Raw genomic sequence first — 22332 nt, forward strand, 5'->3', positions numbered from 1 at the left:
CAAAACAAAGCCCGGATGATGCAGTGTCAGTAAGCGTCCATGTCCTTCCCCTTTTAGTGTTTATGTAGGGAGATCGAATGTAGTATTTGACCCTGTAGTCTTAACAGCTTCCTCTAACAGCCCACAGATTGTCATAATCTGTTGGCATACGAGCTCAAATCAGAGTGAAGGAAACCAAAATCAGCTTAAAGACAGTTCTGACTTGATGGAGTGAATTCTGTGCTTGTGTTCCCGTGCACAAAGCGTTTTGTATTTTATTTTTTTTTACATCTTTCTCGTCATAACAAGCACCCAGCAAAAACAATTTCATTGTGGATTCTTCTATGATCAGTGTTGATCTTTCTCAGCTCTTCTGCCAATCTTTTACCTTCTGCAGGTCAGTAATTGTTGGAACACCTGTGTTGACAGACGAAGGTGGCTGCTGACTCACTGTTGCCCGAAGTAGAGATGTTCAAAGCGTTCCATACGATATTTACAGGCGCTTTTTTACCGATTGATTTTTCAAAGTCCACAGAAAAGGCTTTGCAGATTTCTTTAAGCTTTGGTTTAGTAAGTTTTGACACTTCTTCGAAGGTTTTAGGAAGATATAAATTTGAAAGATAACGGTCAGTGTGTGACACCATGCTGTTTTAGTTTGTTTATATTTTGGTTACCCCCCAAGGTGCAAAGCATTATGGGTAATGTGAAAGTAGTCGATAGCCCTTGGCCTCAAGCCTACTGCATAGCTAGGGTTACAGTGTGGGGGGGGCAGGTCCTCTGGTAACCCCGAGAGCTTGACTTGGATCTGTATTGCGACGCCTCACCAGTTGGCAGTAGGTACCATTTTTATGATGGCCTTTGGTTTAACCCAACCACGAGCAGAACTTGCAAGCTCCTACTCAAGAGGTGGATACACTAACCACGAGGCCAACTTGTGGTACAAACTAAGACTAGAATTGCGTTTCAGCCTGATTCCATACCAACAGGGGGAGGTATTGTATAAAGGTAAATCTTGGTCTTGGACAAATGCACAGTACCTGGAGGGGATCCTGTCATCACGGTGAGAGCAGCAACAGACTTGGTGCTGATGTAGTGGCTGTTCAGCAGGAAGCGTGCCAGGTCCTCGACACTAAGAAACTGACGACTCAGTACTTTCTGAGCCCACTCGCACACCAGATCACAAGCAGCAGAGCGAATCTCATCCTCCCCACTGGAGTTCTGCCCAGTAGGTTCAAACCCCTCACACTGCCATATATGATACAGAGAGAGAGAGAAAGAAAGAGTGGACATGAATTTGATGGTGACATCAAGGAGAAATGTACGATTCATGCAGTTCTCTAATCAGCCAATCCTGTGGCAGCAGCCTAACGCTTAAATCATGCAGACACAAATCAAGAGCTTCGGTTAATGTTCATTTCAAACATCAAAAGGAAAAAAAAAAGAATTCTGCGAATTTGATCGTGGCATGGTTGCTGGTACCAGACTGACTGGTTTGAGTATTTTAGAAATCTGCCGATCGAGACTGGTCTGAACTGACAGGAAGTCTACAGTATCTCAAATAATCACTCTTTACAACTGTGGTGAGCAGAAGAGCATCTCAACATGCACAAAACACTGAACCTTGTAGATGACGGATGGGCTACAACAGCAGAAGACCACATCAGGTTCCACTCTTGTCAGCCAAGAACAGGAATCTGAGGCTATCATGAGTACGGACTGAGATGCTTTTCTGCTCACCACGGTTGTAAAGAGTGATTTATATGAGTTACTATATCCTTCCTGGCAAAAAACCTCGACCCAATCTGTCCATTTTCTGACCTCTCTTATCAACAAGGCGTTTGTTTCCACCCACAGAACTATCACTCACTTACTCGATGTTTTTTGTTTTCTGCACCATTCTGTGTAAACTCTAGAGACTGTTGTTTGTGTGCGAAACCCCCAGGAGATCAACAGTTTCTGAAATGCTCAAACCAACACCCATACCACAGTGAAAGACGCTACGTTCACACTGCAAGGCTTAATGCTCAATTCCGATTTTTTTTGTGAAATCCGATTTTTTTGTGAGGTCGTTCACATTAACAAATATATGCGACTTGTATGTGATCCTCAGTATGAACGAAAAGCGACCTAAAAGTGTTCCGCATGCGCATTGCAGGATACGACGACGTCACACGCAGTGAGCATGGCCAGTGTTTACGGAAGTAAAACCGCCCGGTTGCGGTATAACCCATCCAATCTAGCTTGAATACCTGTATCCCCCCAAATGGAAATCAGCTCCCTAACCTCTGCGTCCTTCCATTGAGAAGATTCAGAACCTTCACAGCCCGAAGCGTCCCTCACATTGATGTCATGCGCAGGGGCGCAGATACGTTTTTTTGAACTGGGAGGGACAAAAAACTGGGGGGGGGGGGGCAAAGCTGCCAGCAAACCAACCCCAACCCCGATATGCCTGTCAAACTTGTTGTTAGTAACCATAGCAACCAAGCTCGAGCTCGCAACCTGTGCAGTCTGCGCAGCTCAACCAACCGAATATCAGTCTTTGTTTTATGTGAGTTGTTGCAACTATGTATACACTGCTGTGCACCTCAATAAACCGAATGGTAATTAGTCTTTTGATTTTTCCGTGAGGTTTGCCTTATGCAAAGAAAGACAGCATAGACGTTTTTTCCTCCCTATAAGTGGGGGGGACCGAACGAGGTGAATTTAAATCTGGGTGGGACGAGTCCCCCCCTCTATCTGCGCCCGTGATTATGCGCCATGTTGTTGTAACTTTTTTTGAGAGACCCGCCGCCTACTTCAGCGCAGAATAGTGACGTTTGTGGCTTGTTGATGACGTGTAAGTCGGATGAATGCGACCTGGCGGTTCAGACTGAAGTCGCATATGAAAAGAGCGGATAGGGATCGGAATTAGGACCACATATCCAAACGGCCTGGGTCGGATTTGAAAAAATCGGATCTGTGTCGTTCATATTGTCAATAAAAGATCGGATACAGGTCACATATGGGCGAAAAGATCGGATTTGAGTCACTTCAGCCTGCAGTGTGAACGTAGCCAGAAAGTCACACTTTGAGATCACAACTTTTCCCGTTCTGATGTTAGAACATTAACTGAAGCTCTTGATTTGTATCTGCATGAACATGCAGGGGTACTGGTGTTCCTAATAAAGTGAAAGTTGGCGTACTTCGCCATTCTGCTTACGCTGCAGTTTACTACTGTGCTAGTACCTTTACTCGGTGCAATTACAAAGTCGAATCCAATCTAAACTAATATTACTTTGCTGGAATAATCTTAGCTCGGGTGTCTTCTTTATGAACAAGGCCAACACTTAAACACATGCATCCATGCACAGGCAAACCTACTCCATCTCCCGTTTTGTGTACGTCCAGATTCGGAAGAGACGGCATGTGAATGAACGGCTTCTTTCTCAGGCCACTATAGCAATACATGAGCAGGTGTTAAGGCGAAAATATTGTCAGAAATGTTCTCTATATTTCTTAAACTTGGAGGAGGAGTTGCTCTCAGTTCTGTCTCTAAACATAAAATATTCCCTGTATGATGTAAATGTTGCAGCAAGAAAGGATTATTTTAAGTTGGTCTTAAAGAGCACAAGATTATAATACTCAAAAATACAATAGGGGTCTGTTAACTCCATCACTGATAACTGGCATGGAGTACAAAAGTTTTCACCCCTTTTGTTTTTATGTTGACAAATATATCTTGTTTTATGAATGTTCTACTGAAACACAGCCTCAAGTTTACTGAAACGGCGTCTTCGTGAGCAAGCTCAAAAGTTTACATCTCCACTGACCTGCTCTATTTGAATGTGAAGGATTTAAGCAGCTAATAACTTTTAACCAGAACGTCAAGGACGTAGTAGCTCGTCTAGCCTGCCATCATTCAATCGAAACAACCATGACGACCAAAACACCAAACAGAACTGAAATGCGACAATGACCCTGTGTCCGAAATCACTCACTCATTCACTACTCCCTACTCCCTATATAGGGAATTACTATATAGAGGACTATACAGTGAGCTTATCGGCTGGCGGGTTTCAAAATAATAAACACATGCATGCGTTGTGATAAATCCATATTATACTGAGCGTATTTCCCACATTAATCAATACAAAGTACCTGCAGCTTTCAGTTCTTTTAAATCAAGGCTGAATACTTTCTTCTTTAATTTTAATTTGATTTCTTTCAGCGTGACCACAATGCATGATGGGATATATTGCTTGGTTAGTGACCATCGGTTGTACACTACTTTTCATGATGCATTGTAGGATACTTTGAGTGCACTATATAGGGTATAAATAATCCTCACTAAGGTTTCGGACAGCACTACAAAATGGCGTCCCGGCTATATAGTGCCCTATATAGTGAGTAGGGAGCGATTTCGGACACAGGGTGTGAGAGAGGACCAACCTCCACGACAACAGAAAAGCATCAAACAACCAAGTTTTGTTCCTCATGGGAAGATTTACCCAAAATATTGATCAGAACTGGAATCAGATGAGAAATGAGAGAGGAGATACAATTCTAGGGAAAAGTTTGAAAACTCATCTCATCTCATTATCTCTAGCCACTTTATCCTGTTCTACAGGGTCGCAGGCAAGCTGGAGCCTATCCCAGCTGACTACGGGTGAAAGGCGGGGTACACCCTGGACAAGTCGCCAGGTCATCACAGGGCTGACACATAGACACAGACAACCATTCACACTCACATTCACACCTACGCTCAATTTAGAGTCACCAGTTAACCTAACCTGCATGTCTTTGGACTGTGGGGGAAACCGGAGCACCCGGAGGAAACCCACGCGGACACGGGGAGAACATGCAAACTCCGCACAGAAAGGCCCTCGCCGGCCACGGGGCTCGAACCCGGACCTTCTTGCTGTGAGGCGACAGCGCTAACCACTACACCACCGTGCCGCCCAGTTTGAAAACTCATTCAGGTTAATTAGCAGTTTGTTAGCAAAAAAATTGACAATACAATGACCAAGTGTTGTGCAGAAGGACTAGTTCTTTCAAACGAAATAATCAGAACTGAAATCCATTCAGAACCGAGGGAGGAGACACGATTTAACTGAAAATTAAACAAAAGTTGTTTACAACAAGAAAATCAAAGAACAAACGACCAAGTTTTGTTCCTCAAGGGAAGCTCGACCCAAAACATCCATCAGAACTGGAATCGGATGAGAACTGCGAGAAGAGATACAATTCTAATGAGAAGTCCCGAAATTTGTTAAGTTGACCTAATTAGCAGTTCGTTAGCAAAAATTCGATGATACAATGACCAGGTTTTGTACAGACGGACTAGTTCTTTCAAACGAAACAATCAGAACTGAAATCCCTTGAGAACTGAGAGAGGAGACGCGATTTAACTGAAAACAAAATTTGTAACAGAAAAATCAACAAATGATCAAGTTTTGTTCTCGAGGGAAGATCGACCCAAAACGTCCATCAGAACTGGAATCGGATGAGAAATCAGAGAAGAGATACAATTCTAGTGAGGGGCCTGGAAAATTCGTAAATTTGGCCTAATTAGTAACTCGTGAGCAAAAAATTTGACAAAACAATGACTAAGTTTTGTGTAGAGTGATGAGTTCTTTCAAACAAAACAACCGGAACGGAAATCCATGGAGAACTGACGGAGGAGATACGATTTAACTGAATTGTGGATGACGGACACGACGCCATGGCAATCGGCCTTAACGGTCAGATGAGCTGAGAAAGACTGGTGGGCCTTTTTTTTTTTTTAAACCTACTGGATGACAAAACCAATGCTTGGGAATTCACAGGTCAAATTTCATGTTCAGTAAGCAGTCTACAGAAGTCTTTGGAAGATGTAAAGACCAACACCATGGTGCAGTGGTCATCACTGTCGCTTCACAGCAAGAAGGCTCTGGATTCGAATGTCTGGGCTTTTTCTGTGTGGAGTTTGCATGTTCTCCTCGTGCCTGTGTGGATTTCCTGTGGGTGCTCCAGTTCCTCCAACAGCCCAGAAACATGTGGATTCGATCAACTATCTCCTCTAAATTGCCCAAACGTGTGAATGAGTGTGAATGTGAATAGCTGCTCATCTCCATGTTAACCCTGTGATGGATCGGCGACCTGCCCAGAGTGAACCCTGCCTCTCTTTTTAATTTTTTGCTTCACATCAACAATTTCATCATGTGTCATACTGTACTGTATGTGCGCGGTGCTGAGAAATAGAAAATCATGCAACGAAAAAATGGAAGTATGTGAGCTCTTTGCAGGAAGGCAAGGTCAAAATATCCTGTGCTGGTATGAAGATGGGTTTGATTTCTTAACTGGGGATTGCTATGTGTATTAGATTTCCGTTACTGTGACAACCATCATCAACAAACGAGCGTTCTTTTGGAGCAGCACCACCAAGGAAATATAAATAGATTGTATTCACGTATGTACTTTTCATCCTGGCTTTAACTCCCACAAATCTGCTCACTGCTGTTTTAACGATTCAAAAATGCATCATGATAATCCCGAGCCTGTAATGTTTCTAGGAATAATGTATAAATAATGTGTGAAATCCCCACGACTGCCGTGTGTGAAAGAGGAGCTGAAATGGAGAGCGCTTCCTGAAGGTCAGGCAGATTCCTGCTGCTACTCGGTTCCTCTGTCAGACAGCAGCACGTCGACGCTTTATTCCATTTTCCTGATCTATATTTAGGAGGTGCATGAACTACAACAACAGATGTCTGACACTTCAAAAGGGTCGTAACAAACAGGTTCAGAGAAGGATATTTCGATTTGCCCCTCATGCCGAGCCGGCGCGCCTTCATGTTGGGAAAAACGTTCTTCATGATCTTTCCAAAGTCAGCAGCACTGAGAGCGTGATAGCCCAAGTTGTCACAGTAGCTCCTGAAAAATACAGAGCAAGACACTGAGTTTAGAGTTCATATACAGAAATATAAAGTGAAGATATAAACTTCTTAATCTTGATCAAAATGAAACCCACAAAAGAAAAAAAAATAATAATTCTTGTCCAAATCTCCCAAATGTATAAAGATTAAAGAAAAAACAATGCACATGTTTGAAACCCTGAGTCATTAAACTTGTTTGTATGAATAAACAAAGGCAGAACGTATTGGAACATTATATACACGTGTGTGTGTGTGTGTGTGGTGGTGGTGGTTTTTTGCATATTTTCTCTTTCCAAAACTTTAATGGACATACCAAAATTGCAATAAATAATACATAATAAAAATAGTACATTTTTGAGATCTTACGTATCATAATATCCTTTGTTATGAATCTATTATTCTTTAATTATTTTAGATAAACATTACAAACCTAGAAAGCAACTGATTTGATTATTTCAGTTTTCTAAAATGTTAAGAATTTTTAAAATTGTAAAAGGTTAAAGCTAGACGGCCTTTCAGATTTTTCAAGTGTAGGTCACAAAAATAATTTTCTTGACACTCAATTATTTTTGTTTAGTGACCAAAAGCTACTGAATTCGAATCACAGACTTCCAATTTTATTAATTTTTTTTAATAGAACAATTAATTAATTTATCTCCACATGGCCTGAAATTCTCAGCTATTTTTTCCTGCTTCACCATGACCCAATTCAAGATACTACGTCATGCATCACGTGGTGGCCTTTCCCCGTTCACGCAAGGCATTGTGGGATACAGATTTGAAACAGGAGAGAAAAATGGAGGACGTGAGTGTGCGAATGAAACGTGAAAGAGCGACTACAGTAACGGAAAGAAAGCGAGAAGAAAAGATGTTTTATACGAAGGAAAGGAAACGCAGGACCAAACTAATAAATATGGGCGCTCAGCGAGCACTCGGTGTGATCAGCTGTTCGTTTAGCGACAGAATGATGGAACTGTCAGTGCACGCTCAAAGGGAAACCTGCGCATGCACACACACACGGACTTCCTCTGTCTGCTTGACTGCGCGAAGTGAGCGATTTCATGCACGTTATTTACTTTAATCTCATCAAATTAAATAAATACAGTGGTGCTTGAAAGTTTGTGAACCCTTTAGAATTTTCTATATTTCTGCATAAATATGATCTAAAACATCATCAGATTTTCACACAAGTCCTAAAAGTAGATAAAGAGAACCCAGTTAAACAAATGAGACAAAAATATTATACTTGGTCATTTATTTATTGAGGAAAATGATCCAATATTACATATCTGTGAGTGGCAAAAGTATGTGAACCTTTGCTTTCAGTATCTGGTGTGACCCCCTTGTGCAGCAATAACTGCAACTAAACGTTTGCGGTAACTGTTGATCGGTCCTGCACACCGGCTTGGAGGAATTTTAGCCCGTTCCTCCATACAGAACAGCTTCAACTCTGGGATGTTGGTGGGTTTCCTCACATGAACTGCTCACTTCAGGTCCTTCCACAACATTTCCGTTGGATTAAGGTCAGGAGTTTGACTTGGCAATTCCAAAACATTAACTTTATTCTTCTTTAACCATTCTTTGGTAGAACAACTTGTGTGCTTAGGGTCGTTGTCTTGCTGCATGACCCACCTTCTCTTGAGATTCAGTTCATGGACAGATGTCCTGACATTTTCCTCTAGAATTTGCTGGTATAATTCAGAATTCATTGTTCCATCAATGATGGCAAGCCGTCCTGGCCCAGATGCAGCAAACCAGGCCCAAACCATGATACTACCACCACCACGTTTCACAGATGGGATAAGGTTCTTATGCTGGAATGCAGTGTTTTCCTTTCTCCAAACATAACGCTTCTCATTTAAACCAAAAAGTTCTATTTTGGTCTCATCCGTCCACAAAACATTTTTCCAATAGCCTTCTGGTTTGTCCACGTGATCTTTTGCAAACTGCAGACGAGCAGCAATGTTCTTTTTGGAGAGCAGTGGCTTTCTCCTTGCAACCCTGCCATGCACACCATTGTTGTTCAGTGTTCTCCTGATGGTGGACTCATGAACATTAACATTAGCCAATGTGAGAGAGGCCTTCAGTTGCTTAGAAGTTACCCTGGGGTCCTTTGTGACCTCGCCAACTATTACACGCCTTGCTCTTAGAGTGATCTTTGTTGGTTGACCACTCCTGGGGAGGGTAACAATGGTCTTGAATTTCCTCCATTTGTTCACAATCTGTCTGACTGTGGATTGGTGGAGTCCAAACTCTTTAGAGATGGTTTTGTAACCTTTTCCAGCCTGATAAGCATCAACAACGCTTTTTCTGAGGTCCTCAGAAATCTCCTTTGTTCGTGCCATGATACACTTCCACAAACATGTGTTGTGAAGATCAGACTTTGATAGATCCCTGTTCTTTAAATAAAACAGGGTGCCCACTCACACCTGATTGTCATCCCATTGATTGAAAACACCTGACTCTAATTTCACCTTCAAATTAACTGCTAATCCTAGAGGTTCACATACTTTTGCCACTCACAGATATGTAATATTGGATAATTTTCCTCAATAAATAAATGACAGAGTATAATATTTTTGTCTCATTTGTTTAACTGGGTTCTCTTTATCTACTTTTAGGATTTGTGTGAAAATCTGATGATGTTTTAGGTCATATTTATGCAGAAATGTAGAAAAATCTAAAGGGTTCACAAACTTTCAAGCACCACTGTAACTTCCCAGCCACAGAATGGCCTGATATTTTGTGAGATATTACAGAAATAAACATATCACAATGACCACATTTCATTGTGAGGGAACTAAATTTCACTGATTTTATGAAATCAAAAGGCCGTCTAGCTTTAACATTTTTACTGATACTTCTCCTCTAAGTCTTAATTCATTATTAATTATATAAATTAAAGCTTTTATTTAAGATTGTAATTAATCATTTATAATTAATTACATTTCAGTGTTTATTATGAATAATCTAACTTTTGAACATTTTTACAGTTCAGATTTTATGTTTCATTTATCCTCCAACTAGGGCGGCACGGTGGTGTAGTGGTTAGCGCTGTCGTCTCACAGCAAGAAGGTCCTGGGTTCGAGCCCCGTGGCCGGCGAGGGCCTTTCTGTGCGGAGTTTGCATGTTCTCCCCGTGTCCGCGTGGGTTTCCTCCGGGTGCTCCGGTTTCCCCCACAGTCCAAAGACATGCAGGTTAGGTTAACTGGTGACTCTAAATTGAGCGTAGGTGTGAATGTGAGTGTGAATGGTTGTCTGTGTCTATGTGTCAGCCCTGTGATGACCTGGCGACTTGTCCAGGGTGAACCCCGCCTTTCGCCCGTAGTCAGCTGGGATAGGCTCCAGCTTGCCTGCGACCCTGTAGAACAGGATAAAGTGGCTAGAGATAATGAGATGAGATCCTCCAACTAATTATGTCAATTTTTAAGACTAATTTATAAATAATTTTTCAAGATTTTTTTTAAAGGTACAGGGTTCATTCATTATTCATATGACTCATTTATAAGTAAATTTTAAACATTTTTCAAAATGCTGATGTTAGCTTCTACCAAATTTAGAATTTTTTTCCAAAAGGTTCAGTGTTTAATTTTGCTTTAAGTTATAATTTTTTAAATGTTCTGCATTCACTGAATATCAATTTAAGACTATTTTTAAAGGTTTTATAATTCAGTGTTAATTTATGATCAAGTTATTAATTTATAGCTTTTAATTTGTTTTAAAGATTTTGTAAGGTTCAGTGTTAATTATTTTAGTAAAACTTAAATTAATTAACTTTTTTGAAGTTCAGTGTTAATTTATTGTTCACTGATTAATTTTTCACTACCTCAATTCTTTTCATGGTTCTGTTTTAAATTATAGCTTCGTTATTAATCTGTAACAAATATTTAAACTATTTTAGAGGTTCATTTGTTAATTTATACCTTTTTTTTTTTAGCATTTTAACATTGTCACTAAATACTAATTTTTTTTTTTTTTTTACTGTTTTTGCTGGCAGTTTGTTGCAAACCCACACATCCTGATGTTGCGTACTCAAGAAATGTCTTTAAATACCACTGTGAGAACTCTGACTCGTAAACTCACTTGTACTCGTCGAAGACTTCCTGTTTGGGCAGCGAGGTGTCCGTGTGCTCCTCCAGGTGATTCCGAATCCAGCTGAACGCATGCATCTGCTGCATACGGCTCGAAGACACGCAGCTCTGCTCACTGCTGGAGATACGACACAATCCCTGTTGTACTTGTTTTTGCTTCGTTCTAACTAACAGACATCATGTCGCACACCACACACCTGCAGCGTGTATTACAGGTGAACATATTTTAAATGAAATGAGTTCCAGACAGTTTGCGCTGCCCCACGTGCCTTTCATAAAGGTGCAAGAACAACTGTGCTGCTGAAAATCACAGAGTGAAGTATTTTTAACAGTCACAATGTGAAAATGTGAGAATTTTAAAAACAAACACTCACATTTTGTCGCTGCTGCTGCTGCTGCTGGGGCCCGAGGGCAGCCGGAGGTAGAGGTAAAGTTTCTCAATGTCTGTAAACCTCTCCACATCTTGCTGTAAAAGGACAGGAAATGAAGAGAAGGAAAAGAGAACAAGGATATTAAGGCTGAGAGACATTAATAGATGTGTCACGTTCATTATGTCTTCTTATTAACCCATTGACGCCGGATGCTGCGTCACGCAACATTGCCCCTAGCGCCGGTTGTTGCATAACGCAACACTGCCCCAAATGCCGGTTGCTGCATAACGCAGCATTGTTGATTTGTCATTATTTTCAAGACTCATCTATGTGTTAACAAATGTGTTAGTGTTAATGCTGAATGAGCATGATCCAATAAAAGCAGAGAATTTTATCTTTTAAATGCAACTTATTTCATGTCTTTATGTGCTTCAGAGGCTGAGATATTGAATTTTTCATAGGCGTTTTCAATTAATTATTTTTATTTCAGAAAACCCTCAGGCAGATGGGGACCTTTTCTAAAAACTGGCTTAGGCATTTGCAGACGTTTTTTTGCAGGCGTTTCAGGCGTCAATGGGTTAAATCAAGTCATTAGTTTTCTTTTGTTACAGACATGTAAAAGTTTTTTCCTTTACCTGACATGTTTCGACGGTGTAACTTCCGTCTTCATCAGAGGGTCACCCGGATGTTGGTGTGTGACGTGCTTTTGTTTACGTAACATCAGCTGATTACAAAAGCACGTCACACACCAACATCCGGGTGACCCTCTGATGAAGACGGAAGTTACACCGTCGAAACATGTCAGGTAAAGGAAAAAACTTTTACATGTCTGTAACAAAAGAAAACTAATTACTTGAGAGACATTAACTCCTGCTTTTAGCACTTTTTCATTCGTTCGTTTAACAGTCAGTGAAAATGCTCCTGTTTCTAAACGTCATTTTATATCATATTTAAAGCACAAACAAGGGCTACGGGACAATAGTACATGTGACCGGGGGGGGGGGGGGGAGAACACAAAAACGGTGAATAAACAAAAGTCCAAAATGTATTTGGAGAAATAATCCAGACAAAATTAAAACCAGAACGTCAAGAATGTAGTCACTCATCTGATCTGCCATCAAAACAACCCTGATGACCAAAACGCCAAACAGAACAGAAATGTGACACTGTGAGAGAGAGAGAGGACCAGCCTCCACCACAAACTATTTACAACAGGAACATCAACAAAGGACTACATTTTTGGCCCTTTTCCACTACCCTTTTTCAGCTCGCTTCAGCCCGACACGGCTCGCGTTTCGACTACCAAAGAACAGCACGACTCGGCTCGCTTCAGCCCTGCTTAGCCCCTAAAACTCGCACCGTTTTGGAGTGGGGCTGAAGCGAGCCAAAGCGAGCCGAGTGAGGCTGGGGGCGTGAGCAGACACTCCCCTGTGCACTGATTGGTGAGGAGGAGTGTCCTCACATGCCCACACACGCCCCGCGAGCACGCTGGGATCTGTAAACACCGTAAACCCGGAAGAAGAAGAATTACGAATTACAAGAATTTCTGAAGCCTTATGCGCCTCGCCTCATCTATACGCTCTTGCCAGTATCTGTTGGCGTTGTCGGTGACAACAAGCCACAGCACCAAGACCAGCAACACTAACGACTCCATGTTTATTGTTTACTATTCAGGTCGTGAGACTACCGCTTAAAAGATCACTGATGTCACTGTTTGCGCTGCTTAACGACATCACGTGACGTCCACCCACTTTCGCTAACTCCACCCAATGTGTCCACCCACTTCCAGCCAGCACGGTTCAGCGCGGTTGTAGTTGAAATGCAACTTCAACAGCCCCGCTCAGCCCGACTCAGCCCAACTCAGCCGCGTTTGTAGTGGAAAAGCGGCATTTGTTCCCCGACGGAAGATCGGCCCAAAACATCGATCAGAACTGAACTCGCATGATAAATGAGAGAGGAGATACAACTCTAGTCAGAAGAAAATATGTTAAGTTGACCTGATTACTAATTTGTTCGCAAAAAATTGACAATACAACGACCAAGTGCTATACAGGACGTCGAGTTCTTTCAAACAAAACGATCAGAAGTGAAATCCACTGAGAACTGACGGAGGAGATACGATTTAACTGAAAATAAACAAAATTGTAAACAAATTGTTTACAACAAGAAAATCCACAAACAAAGTTTTGTTCCTCGAGGGAAGCTCGACCCAAAACATCAATCAGAACTGAAATCAGAGAGGAGATACAATTCTAGTGAGAGGCCTGGAAAATTTGTTAATCTGGCCTAATTAGTAACTCGTTAGCAAATAAATTTGACAAAACAATGACCAAGTTTTGTGCAGCGTGACGAGTTCTTTCAAACAAAACAATCGGAATGGAAATCCGTGGAGAACTGACGGAGGAGATACGATTTAACTGAATTGTAGACGACGGATGTGACGCCATGGCAACAGCTCTTCGGCCTCATGGACAATTGAGTTAAAAATTATAATTAAGGCAAAAATAAAATTATGATCCACACAAAATAAAAAAAGAATGTCTCTATGCGAAATAATTGTATTTTATTGAGAAATATGTAAATATATTATCCATTACTGAGCAATAATTAAAGTCTTTCATGTCGAGGATAACCTCAAAGAGTTTAATCATTTTTTTTGTTGCCTTTTCTTTTAGCTCATCCGGCCGCAGGCCAGGCCTGATGAGCTTAAAGATCACGCATCGTCCGTCTGTCGTCGTCGTCCAGCCACAATTTACAAAAATTGCTACTGCTCCTACAGGATTGATCGGATTTCGATCAAACTCACATACAATGTTCCCCAGGTGGGTGTGCATAAAAGTTGTCAAGACGGTGGCGCCGTCCGTCATATTTACAATTTCTGGGGCGTCTGAAATTTTGGGGTGATTAATCACATTAAACGCCATTCTTCGTAAACTGCTGGGACGTTTTCACTGAAACTCCTCCAGAAGACTCTAAAGACATGTTCCAACAAGAGTTGTTCACCAGGTGGCGCCACCTGCCATGGCTGCGGCTGCACAGGGGTCACGGGCAATTTCACAAAAATCGCTACTCCTCCTATAGGAGTGATCGGATTTCAGACTCGCACACCTCAACAGTGGCCGCTATGAGCTCCAGCCTCACTGAGGCCATTTTCTTTCATAAGTTGGTCTAAACTGCCCTACTTTATTTTCTACAACCGCACTCATGTTTACTCCAGTAAAATAAACCTAAAATATATATAAACTAACCTGCTCTATCAGCTTTTCCTCAAAGCGTTCAGCCATGTTGATAACTTCAGACTAATAAAAACAACGCTGAGGTCACGTACCAAAACATGAACACACTGCCACCCTGATTTTTGCTGGTACTGCAACTCGCACATGCGTCGCATTAATTTCTGACGATGTGCTCAGAGGACGTGCCAAAAGAGCACTGGGAAGGCGTGGCAGCCTTGATGCGTTCCGAGCGTCGAGTGTATTCCAGCCCTAAGACTTGGCTTTGAATAATGACCCCAAAATACAGGACCGGTCAAACACAGGGCTACAAAATCAGCAATAAGCATCTCCGGGTCTGGATTTAAAGCCTCCTGAGAACCTGTGGTGTGAACTGAAGACGATGTCCACATGCACAAAAAGAAGAGCGTGAAGGATCCTGAAGAAACTGTGGAAGATTGTGGTTTGGTTTTTAATTAAAGCGGATTTTTTTTTCCATTGATGGGCATTCCTTCAGTTCCTTCAGAAGGTTTAGTATGAATTATGGACACCTTTATTGTGTGACGGTGTCTTCTTATACGCTCGAGATCAAAATATCAAGAATGCATGTGATGTAGGTGCAGTAAAAACCCCAACACACACACACACACACACACACGCAGAGAATTCAGCTTAAGGAAATGAACTGTTATCCTTCTTTATCTCTCTCTCTCACACACACACACACTTGCTCAGAGGTTTGTAGTGGCATTAAAATGTAGAAACCGTCTCTACATCTTCATCCTCTCCATCGACTTTATTCCTCTTCAAAGGGAATCTGAAAGATGGTGGGGTGCAGCAGAGCTAATTTACATTCTGTCTGAGTAAAAGGCAGTGCGTGCACACACACGTCTGTCTCTCTCAAGGCATTTCTCTACTGCACAAGCAGATGCTCACACACACACACACACACACACACACACACACACACACACACACACACACTCCACAACTCACTACAATAAAGCCCTGATGTTACTGAAGGTCTAAAGAATAAAACAGAATCAGCACACATTTTCACTATTAACCAAAACATTCACCTGACCATGTAGAGAAGGTAATAACGCTGATATTTTTAGGGTTTTAAAGTTCCTCTTGGACCGGAGATGGACACATCGTGCTTAAACATGAGATTATTTCATCATGTCCAAAAGCCTTTTGATTTTGTGAATATACAGTAATTAAATTAAACACAATTCATTTTATGTGACTTCCAAAAAAAACAACAAAAAACCCTACTTTCTCCACCTCGAGGTTCAGGTGTGATTAAAAGCAGATACATACTCCTTTTAATCATTTTTTTTAAAAAGTTGTCCAAATGCAACGAAAAAAACGATATCTAAAACTATCCAAGCCGGCTAAATCCAAAACTATAGCCTTATTCGGACGGGATTAAACTGACCTGAGGGCATCTCCTGTTTTACAGAAGCTACTCTGTGATTTTGTTCAGAGAAAATGCAACCCGACAGAAACTCAGTCCTGCTTTGGGAACTTTATTGCTGTCCAGATACGAGAGTTTTATTACTGATCAACACCAACACAGCTTGTGAGGTTATATTAAAAATTATTTACTAACTAAAGGCCCAGTCCCACAATACCTATAACTATAACCATCTCATCTCATATCATCTCTAGCCGCTTTATCCTGTTCTACAGGGTCGCAGGCAAGCTGGAGCCTATCCCAGCTGACTACGGGAGAAAGGCGGGGTACACCCTGGACAAGTCGCCAGGTCATCACAGGGCTGACACATAGGCCCTGTCCACACGGCAACGGATTCAGGTGAATCCGATAAAATTGTTTATCGTTTCGGCCTGGCATCCACACGGCACCAGCGTTTTGGGTGCCCCAAAACGAAATCTTTTGAGAACGGGTTCCAGAGTGGAAAGATCTGGCAACGGCGCTGTTGCGAAGTCGTCTGGATGAGTAGAATGGATTTGTTTACGATGACGTCACAACCACATGTGCTTCACGCCGGGTAGAAGTGTAACGAACTCGATGCGAGTTGTCAACAAATCCTATAACTTGGTTCATGAAACGCGCTTACAAAATATTTTCACTGTGAATACTTATTGTGTAATGGTGCAGATAGAGAGAGAGAGAGAGAGAGAGAGAGAGAGAGAGAATAGCCCTTAGGGCAGAGTCAATCCCGCCAGCAAAAATAGGGAAAAAAAGGAGCGATCTCACCTCTTCAGATGTTGGTTTAAGTCCTACAATACATTCCTCAAAAAGGGCGTAGAAGAACAAATTAATCCATCAACGTGTAGCATTCAATTTAACGCCGCCTTCTGCATAGAATCATATGTCATCCTCGCCACCATATTGGATGGGTCAAAGCGGAGAATAAAGATGGCTAATTCATGTGCTGCGTTTAACTGTACCAACAGAGGTGTGGCATGTGTATTGCATCGTTTTCAGCAAGCGTTATGTTGCCATATGTACCTGATATTTTACTGATCCGTTGCCCATGTGGACGCGATATTTTTTTTAATAACATCTCATTGCCGTTGTCGTGTGGATGTAGCCATAGACACAGACAACCATTCACACTCACATTCACACCTACGGTCAATTTAGAGTCACCAGTTAACCTAACCTGCATGTCTTTGGACTGTGGGGGAAACCGGAGCACCCGGAGGAAACCCACGCGGACACGGGGAGAACATGCAAACTCCGCACAGAAAGGCCCTCGCCGGCCACGGGCCTCGAACCCGGACCTTCTTGCTGTGAGGCGACAGCGCTAACCACTACACCACCGTGCCGCCAACTATAACCATAACTATGAATAAAATCAGTCCCCTGCAGTTCATGGTCGGTGCTCAGACCAGACTGATAACGATCCCTATAGCCCCGGCCTGGGTTTATCCGTATCGGTGAGATTGCTTCTGGAGCCATTTTTCCAGGCCTGGACCTGATCCCATAAAACATCTGACCAATCAGGGAATTGTTTCCATGTGACGTTGTCTGAGCACGTGTTATTTTTCCTGAATATCTTTGTACATCCTTGTTGCATCATAAAGTCATGGAATACGGATTCACGGAAAATTAAAAAATATAATACAAAGCACGGATCTTTTATTCATGGATATGTGATTATTTTCCGTGAAATATCAATCGTAAAAAATTAAACGTATAAATGCAGGTAAGATATTTTAATCATGAACTTCGGCAATCCAAACATTTAATTGTTTTAGATTTCTTACTTGTCTTACATGATCCATTTTTTTTTTTTTATCTGTGATGAAATCAGTAACAATCTGTAATATCCTGAAACATCTGTGACCGATCCGTAAATTATTAGCATCCGTGATGCATTCGTATTAAAATCCGTAACCACTCCATATTTTGTATCCTTTTTTATTATATTTCTGTAATCTGTGACCTGTCCATATGATATCAACCACCAGAGTATGTACATGAGTTGTTCTGAAGTCCGAGCTGTACAGTACGACCCGGAATAATGTGCTACTACTCGGAAAAAACTTCCATGACTATTCCTAAGCTGCATGTGTTTATTTCCCCGAGTGTCAGGACCGAGCGATATTATAATGGGGATTATAGTTGTGGTGTTTCTGCTCCAGACTGGAACTAAACTCAGGCAGACGGAGAGTCAGAGTTGGAGTTAGAAGTATAATTATAGTTAGTTATCGGTGTTGTGGGACCGGGCCCTTACAAAATCAAGATTATTGGTGTGCAAAAACAGTGTGATAGCTCCATGAAAGATTTTTGAAATTCACACACTGAGTGTAACGGAGGAAACCTTTGCTATTAAAACTCAAAAACTTTCTAATACTGCATACATATACACTTTGAGTCCCAGCTGTAGTTTATGGACTTCGCTCGACACCGACTCCTTGATTAATCGTGTATTGATTAATTGTATGCATAAGATAAAAATGAAGACGAAGCTTTCATGTGCTGCAATATCAACATAAATCACGTTGATATTGCAGCACGTGAAACCTTCGTCTTCATTTTTATCTTATGCATACGATCGCATGCTGAATGAACCCATCTTGCATGTGTGTATTTAACAGCAGGTTTAATAAACCTGTTATAACTGGCCTTGTGCACACATCTTATACATCCTGCTTCACACGAGGCTGGAGAAACCCGTTTACAATCCGCGTTCTGGTCCCGAGCGCTCGTTTGTGTTTGGATGGATTTCCTGTCAGTTTATTCAGACATTTTACACGCCCCTCCCACAGCCCTTCACTCCTCCAACACCTCAGTCTGAAATCGGTAAGCACGCAGCGCAGCCGGATAATTCTGTGAGCAAGAAGCCACACAGCAAAATAATTATCTTGTATGATGGAAATTTGGCATGGTGGTGATGGAGAACTTAAATTCACGATCCAATTTCAAGATTTATCCTTCACCCATCATGCTCCAGTTCACCATGTGCCTCACCTGTCCACAGCTCCTCAGTCTTCCCTCCAGTCGCTGGAATTAGTGTGGTGTTTCATCTCGTCATTTCTGTTTGTCTCTATATTAAGGGTTGATAGACTTTGAAAGCCTAAATTTATCTACCGCTGACCTCATATGACTGTAGTGGGGCTTAAAAAATAAATAAAAATGGCCCCTGGATGCAGACGTCTCGGAGCCGAACATGCTGCCTATTTTTGTAGATGGTAAGCAAAGACGTGATGATGTTAAACACACACACTGACAAAAAGAGCTTCTCTGTTAGACAGTGTCGTGAAATACCTACCATCCTACATCTTTTGCCAAATGAGTGGAAACATAACTAAGTACAGGTGCTGTATTTGGTTTTAAGTTTCTTGCCAAGGTACCAAAAGAACCAAACAGTGCCATCTGGGTGGAGCTACAGTGCCAGCCCAAAGTTTGGACACATCGTCTAATTCTGTAGTTTTTTTTTTTTTATTAATTAAAAAAAAAAGTCATTTCATGTCTTGAAGTAATGATGGATGTCGTTTCTCTTTACTTAGTTGTTCAGTTCTTGATCTAATGCAGTATGGATTACTACAGCTATTTTAAGTTCGTTTCTTAAGACAAGGATTTTTTAAGATGTTACCTTGTTGACAGTTTCGGCGAGAATCTTCCGCCTTCTTCAAAACAGTCACCAGATGTCGAGTGGTGACGTGCCTTATCAGCTGATGTTACGCTACGGAGGCGTGAACGTCCCGCCCAATTTGACAGGTAGTTCACGCCTCCTGCTGTCAGGTCGCTCCCCCAGGACTGCGCTCCAGGTGTGTGACAGCGCGTACGCTCCCTCATCCCGGTTCATCGTCCTCTGCGCCCGCTTGCGTATCTCCACTGCCTCTAAAATCCAACGCTGGTATCTATTTTCTTCAGCGCGAATGACTCTGGCCTCTTCCCAATTCATTATATGATTATGTCGTTTGCAGTGGTCTGAAATGGCTGATTTTAAGTTTTCTTGGTTTGCTTTTTCTTTTTTGGATCTTGTGAGTCTTTTTGTTGTTTCTTTTTCACATTCTATTTGGTGTTCTTTCCTTCGAGTATGGAAGCATCTGCCCGTTTCACCAATATAGACTTTATTACATGAACAGCAAGGGATTTCATAGATGACGTTGCATTTATTGTCCAGTTGTATTTTGTCTTTGGGGTGAACTAGCAGCTGTCGGAGGTTCTTGTATGGTTTGACCAGGGTGTTGATATGGTATTTCCTCATGGATCGTTGGATGCGTTCTGTAACTCCTTTTACGTATGGTAGTGTGAACCATACTGGAGCGCAGTCCTGGGGGAGCGACCTGACAGCAGGAGGCGTGAACTACCTGTCAAATTGGGCGGGACGTTCACGCCTCCGTAGCGTAACATCAACTGATAAGGCACGTCACCACTCGACATCTGGTGACTGTTTTGAAGAAGGCGGAAGATTCTCGCCGAAACTGTCAACAAGGTAACATCTTAAAAAATCCTTGTCTTAAGAAACGAACTTAAAATAGCTTTAATAGTTAGACATAATGAACTTCCACTACATATGGATTACTACTAATAAACGCATTAAGAAGGCAAGAAACTCGTCCGCTAATTACCTTTTGACGAGGCACGGCTGTTATTTGAAAAGCATTCCAGGTGACGACCTCATGAAGCTGGTTAAGATAATGCTAATAGAGTGTAAAGCGTCATCAAGGTAAACACTGGAGAAATAAGAAATGCTTTATTAACAAATAAATCGCAGCCCCAATAGGCTGAATTGCGTATTACATAAATAATGGTAAATAAATACTGATTATATATTAAAATAAATCAATAAAATTTTCCTGATCAATTTCAATTCAACTTTCAAATTCAATTAGACTCGCGGCATGAAGATATTATTAAAAAAAAAAAGTTTTTCAAATGATTTGTTTTGAATTTAGGTATAATGGACTTGCGCTTATGTCTGATATTGTATTTAGACTCGTGGTGGGGGGCAATAAACCATAAAGTTTATGCTGCCCATCATTTGTTATGGAATTAAATGTTGACTTGCAAATATCTTTATGATGTTCTTCTAAATGTTCCGCGGTGGATACGCTGAAGAGCCTAAAATATCAATCATATTTTTTAAAAACATTTTGTTGTTTACCACATAATTCCGTAGATGTTATTTCATAGTTTCGATGTCTTCAGTTTTGTTCTACAATGTAGAAAATACAAAAAAAAAAAAATTAAAAAAAACCCCACCACCTTTGAATGAGTAGAGTAGGGGTGTACAAACTTTGACTGGTACTGTAGAAAAGGTGCAGATCATTAGTGGTGTTCACACAGCACATATTTGCATCAATGCTGCACCGATGTATTTTGTTGCGATATATCGTAAATTTTGTGGAGCGTTCACACGTCGCAAACTTGCTTACTAGAGAGAAGCGTGTTAGCACCGGTGCAGCCCCACTTGCGTTCACACGGCAGTTTTTGCGACCGTGCTACCGGTATATGATAGTAATGCGGAAATGAAATACGCGCATGCGTGAAAAAGTACTTCCTTTTCCCGGTTGTCATGGCATCACCAAGCGCCGGGAAAACAACGTGGATGAAGACACGCAGTTCTGTTGTTGTTGATATTCACCATTTTGGAAGCGCAAAATACCAGGATGCAAATTATGCAATGCCCGTATGTGATCAACTCTCCTCACGCGTAGCGAGTCTACCCCTGTAGCGTTCAGACGGCCCATTTTATATCGGTGCTGCCCCGCAAACTAGCATTTACTCCGGAGTAAATTTCTTAAACCACCTCCCGAGCAGGGTTAGATTTGCACCGGTTTAAGCAGCTTTCAGGGGCTACACCGGTATAACTTTGTACCGTGTGAACGCTCTACCGGGGCAGCCCTGGTGCTACACCGGAGTAAAAGTTGCCGTGTGAACATCCCTATAGAGATCTTACAGTCACGTGACCGGAAAGTACACAGACGCCATCTTGTCGGGCAACAACACAGCTGAATACTGCTGCACTCGTGTACAGAATGGATCAATTTCAACCGACGGACTACACGGCTCATTTTTCTAATGAACAGATAACTAGATATATGTCTAAAATAAACGATCTACAGATTAGTGACCCTTATGGCTTACCGGACGGAGTTTTCACGACCGTGTCAGTGGATATGGAACTGCCAGAGGTGGAATACCCAGACGTGTATAATTACCTCATCAACTTTCCCTCGCTGTTCAGTGGTGAAGCACTGCGTGCCTATAAATCTCTGGACAGTTATCTTTACAGAAATTCAGGATTTGTCAGCGACTCAGATGTGGCATCTTGTAAACAAGAAAATAATCCTCATTGGATGGG

At 41.7% G+C, this 22332-nt stretch overlaps 1 protein-coding gene across 1 annotated transcript in view; it reads right to left on the minus strand.

Annotated features, from left to right (window-relative positions):
- Window positions 1-22332, minus strand: part of rfx7a (regulatory factor X7a) — a 56933-nt gene that overhangs the window by 12940 nt on the left and 21661 nt on the right. The window contains exons 3-7 of the mRNA XM_060911747.1: window positions 11334-11425; window positions 10952-11074; window positions 6751-6867; window positions 3340-3424; window positions 1017-1224 (exon numbers count right to left, since the gene is read on the minus strand). Coding sequence (XP_060767730.1) covers window positions 1017-1224; window positions 3340-3424; window positions 6751-6867; window positions 10952-11074; window positions 11334-11425 — 625 coding nt within the window. The remainder of the gene's footprint in view (window positions 1-1016; window positions 1225-3339; window positions 3425-6750; window positions 6868-10951; window positions 11075-11333; window positions 11426-22332) is intronic.

Source organism: Neoarius graeffei, chromosome 27 (assembly GCF_027579695.1).
Source record: "Neoarius graeffei isolate fNeoGra1 chromosome 27, fNeoGra1.pri, whole genome shotgun sequence".
NCBI lineage: Eukaryota > Metazoa > Chordata > Actinopteri > Siluriformes > Ariidae > Neoarius > Neoarius graeffei.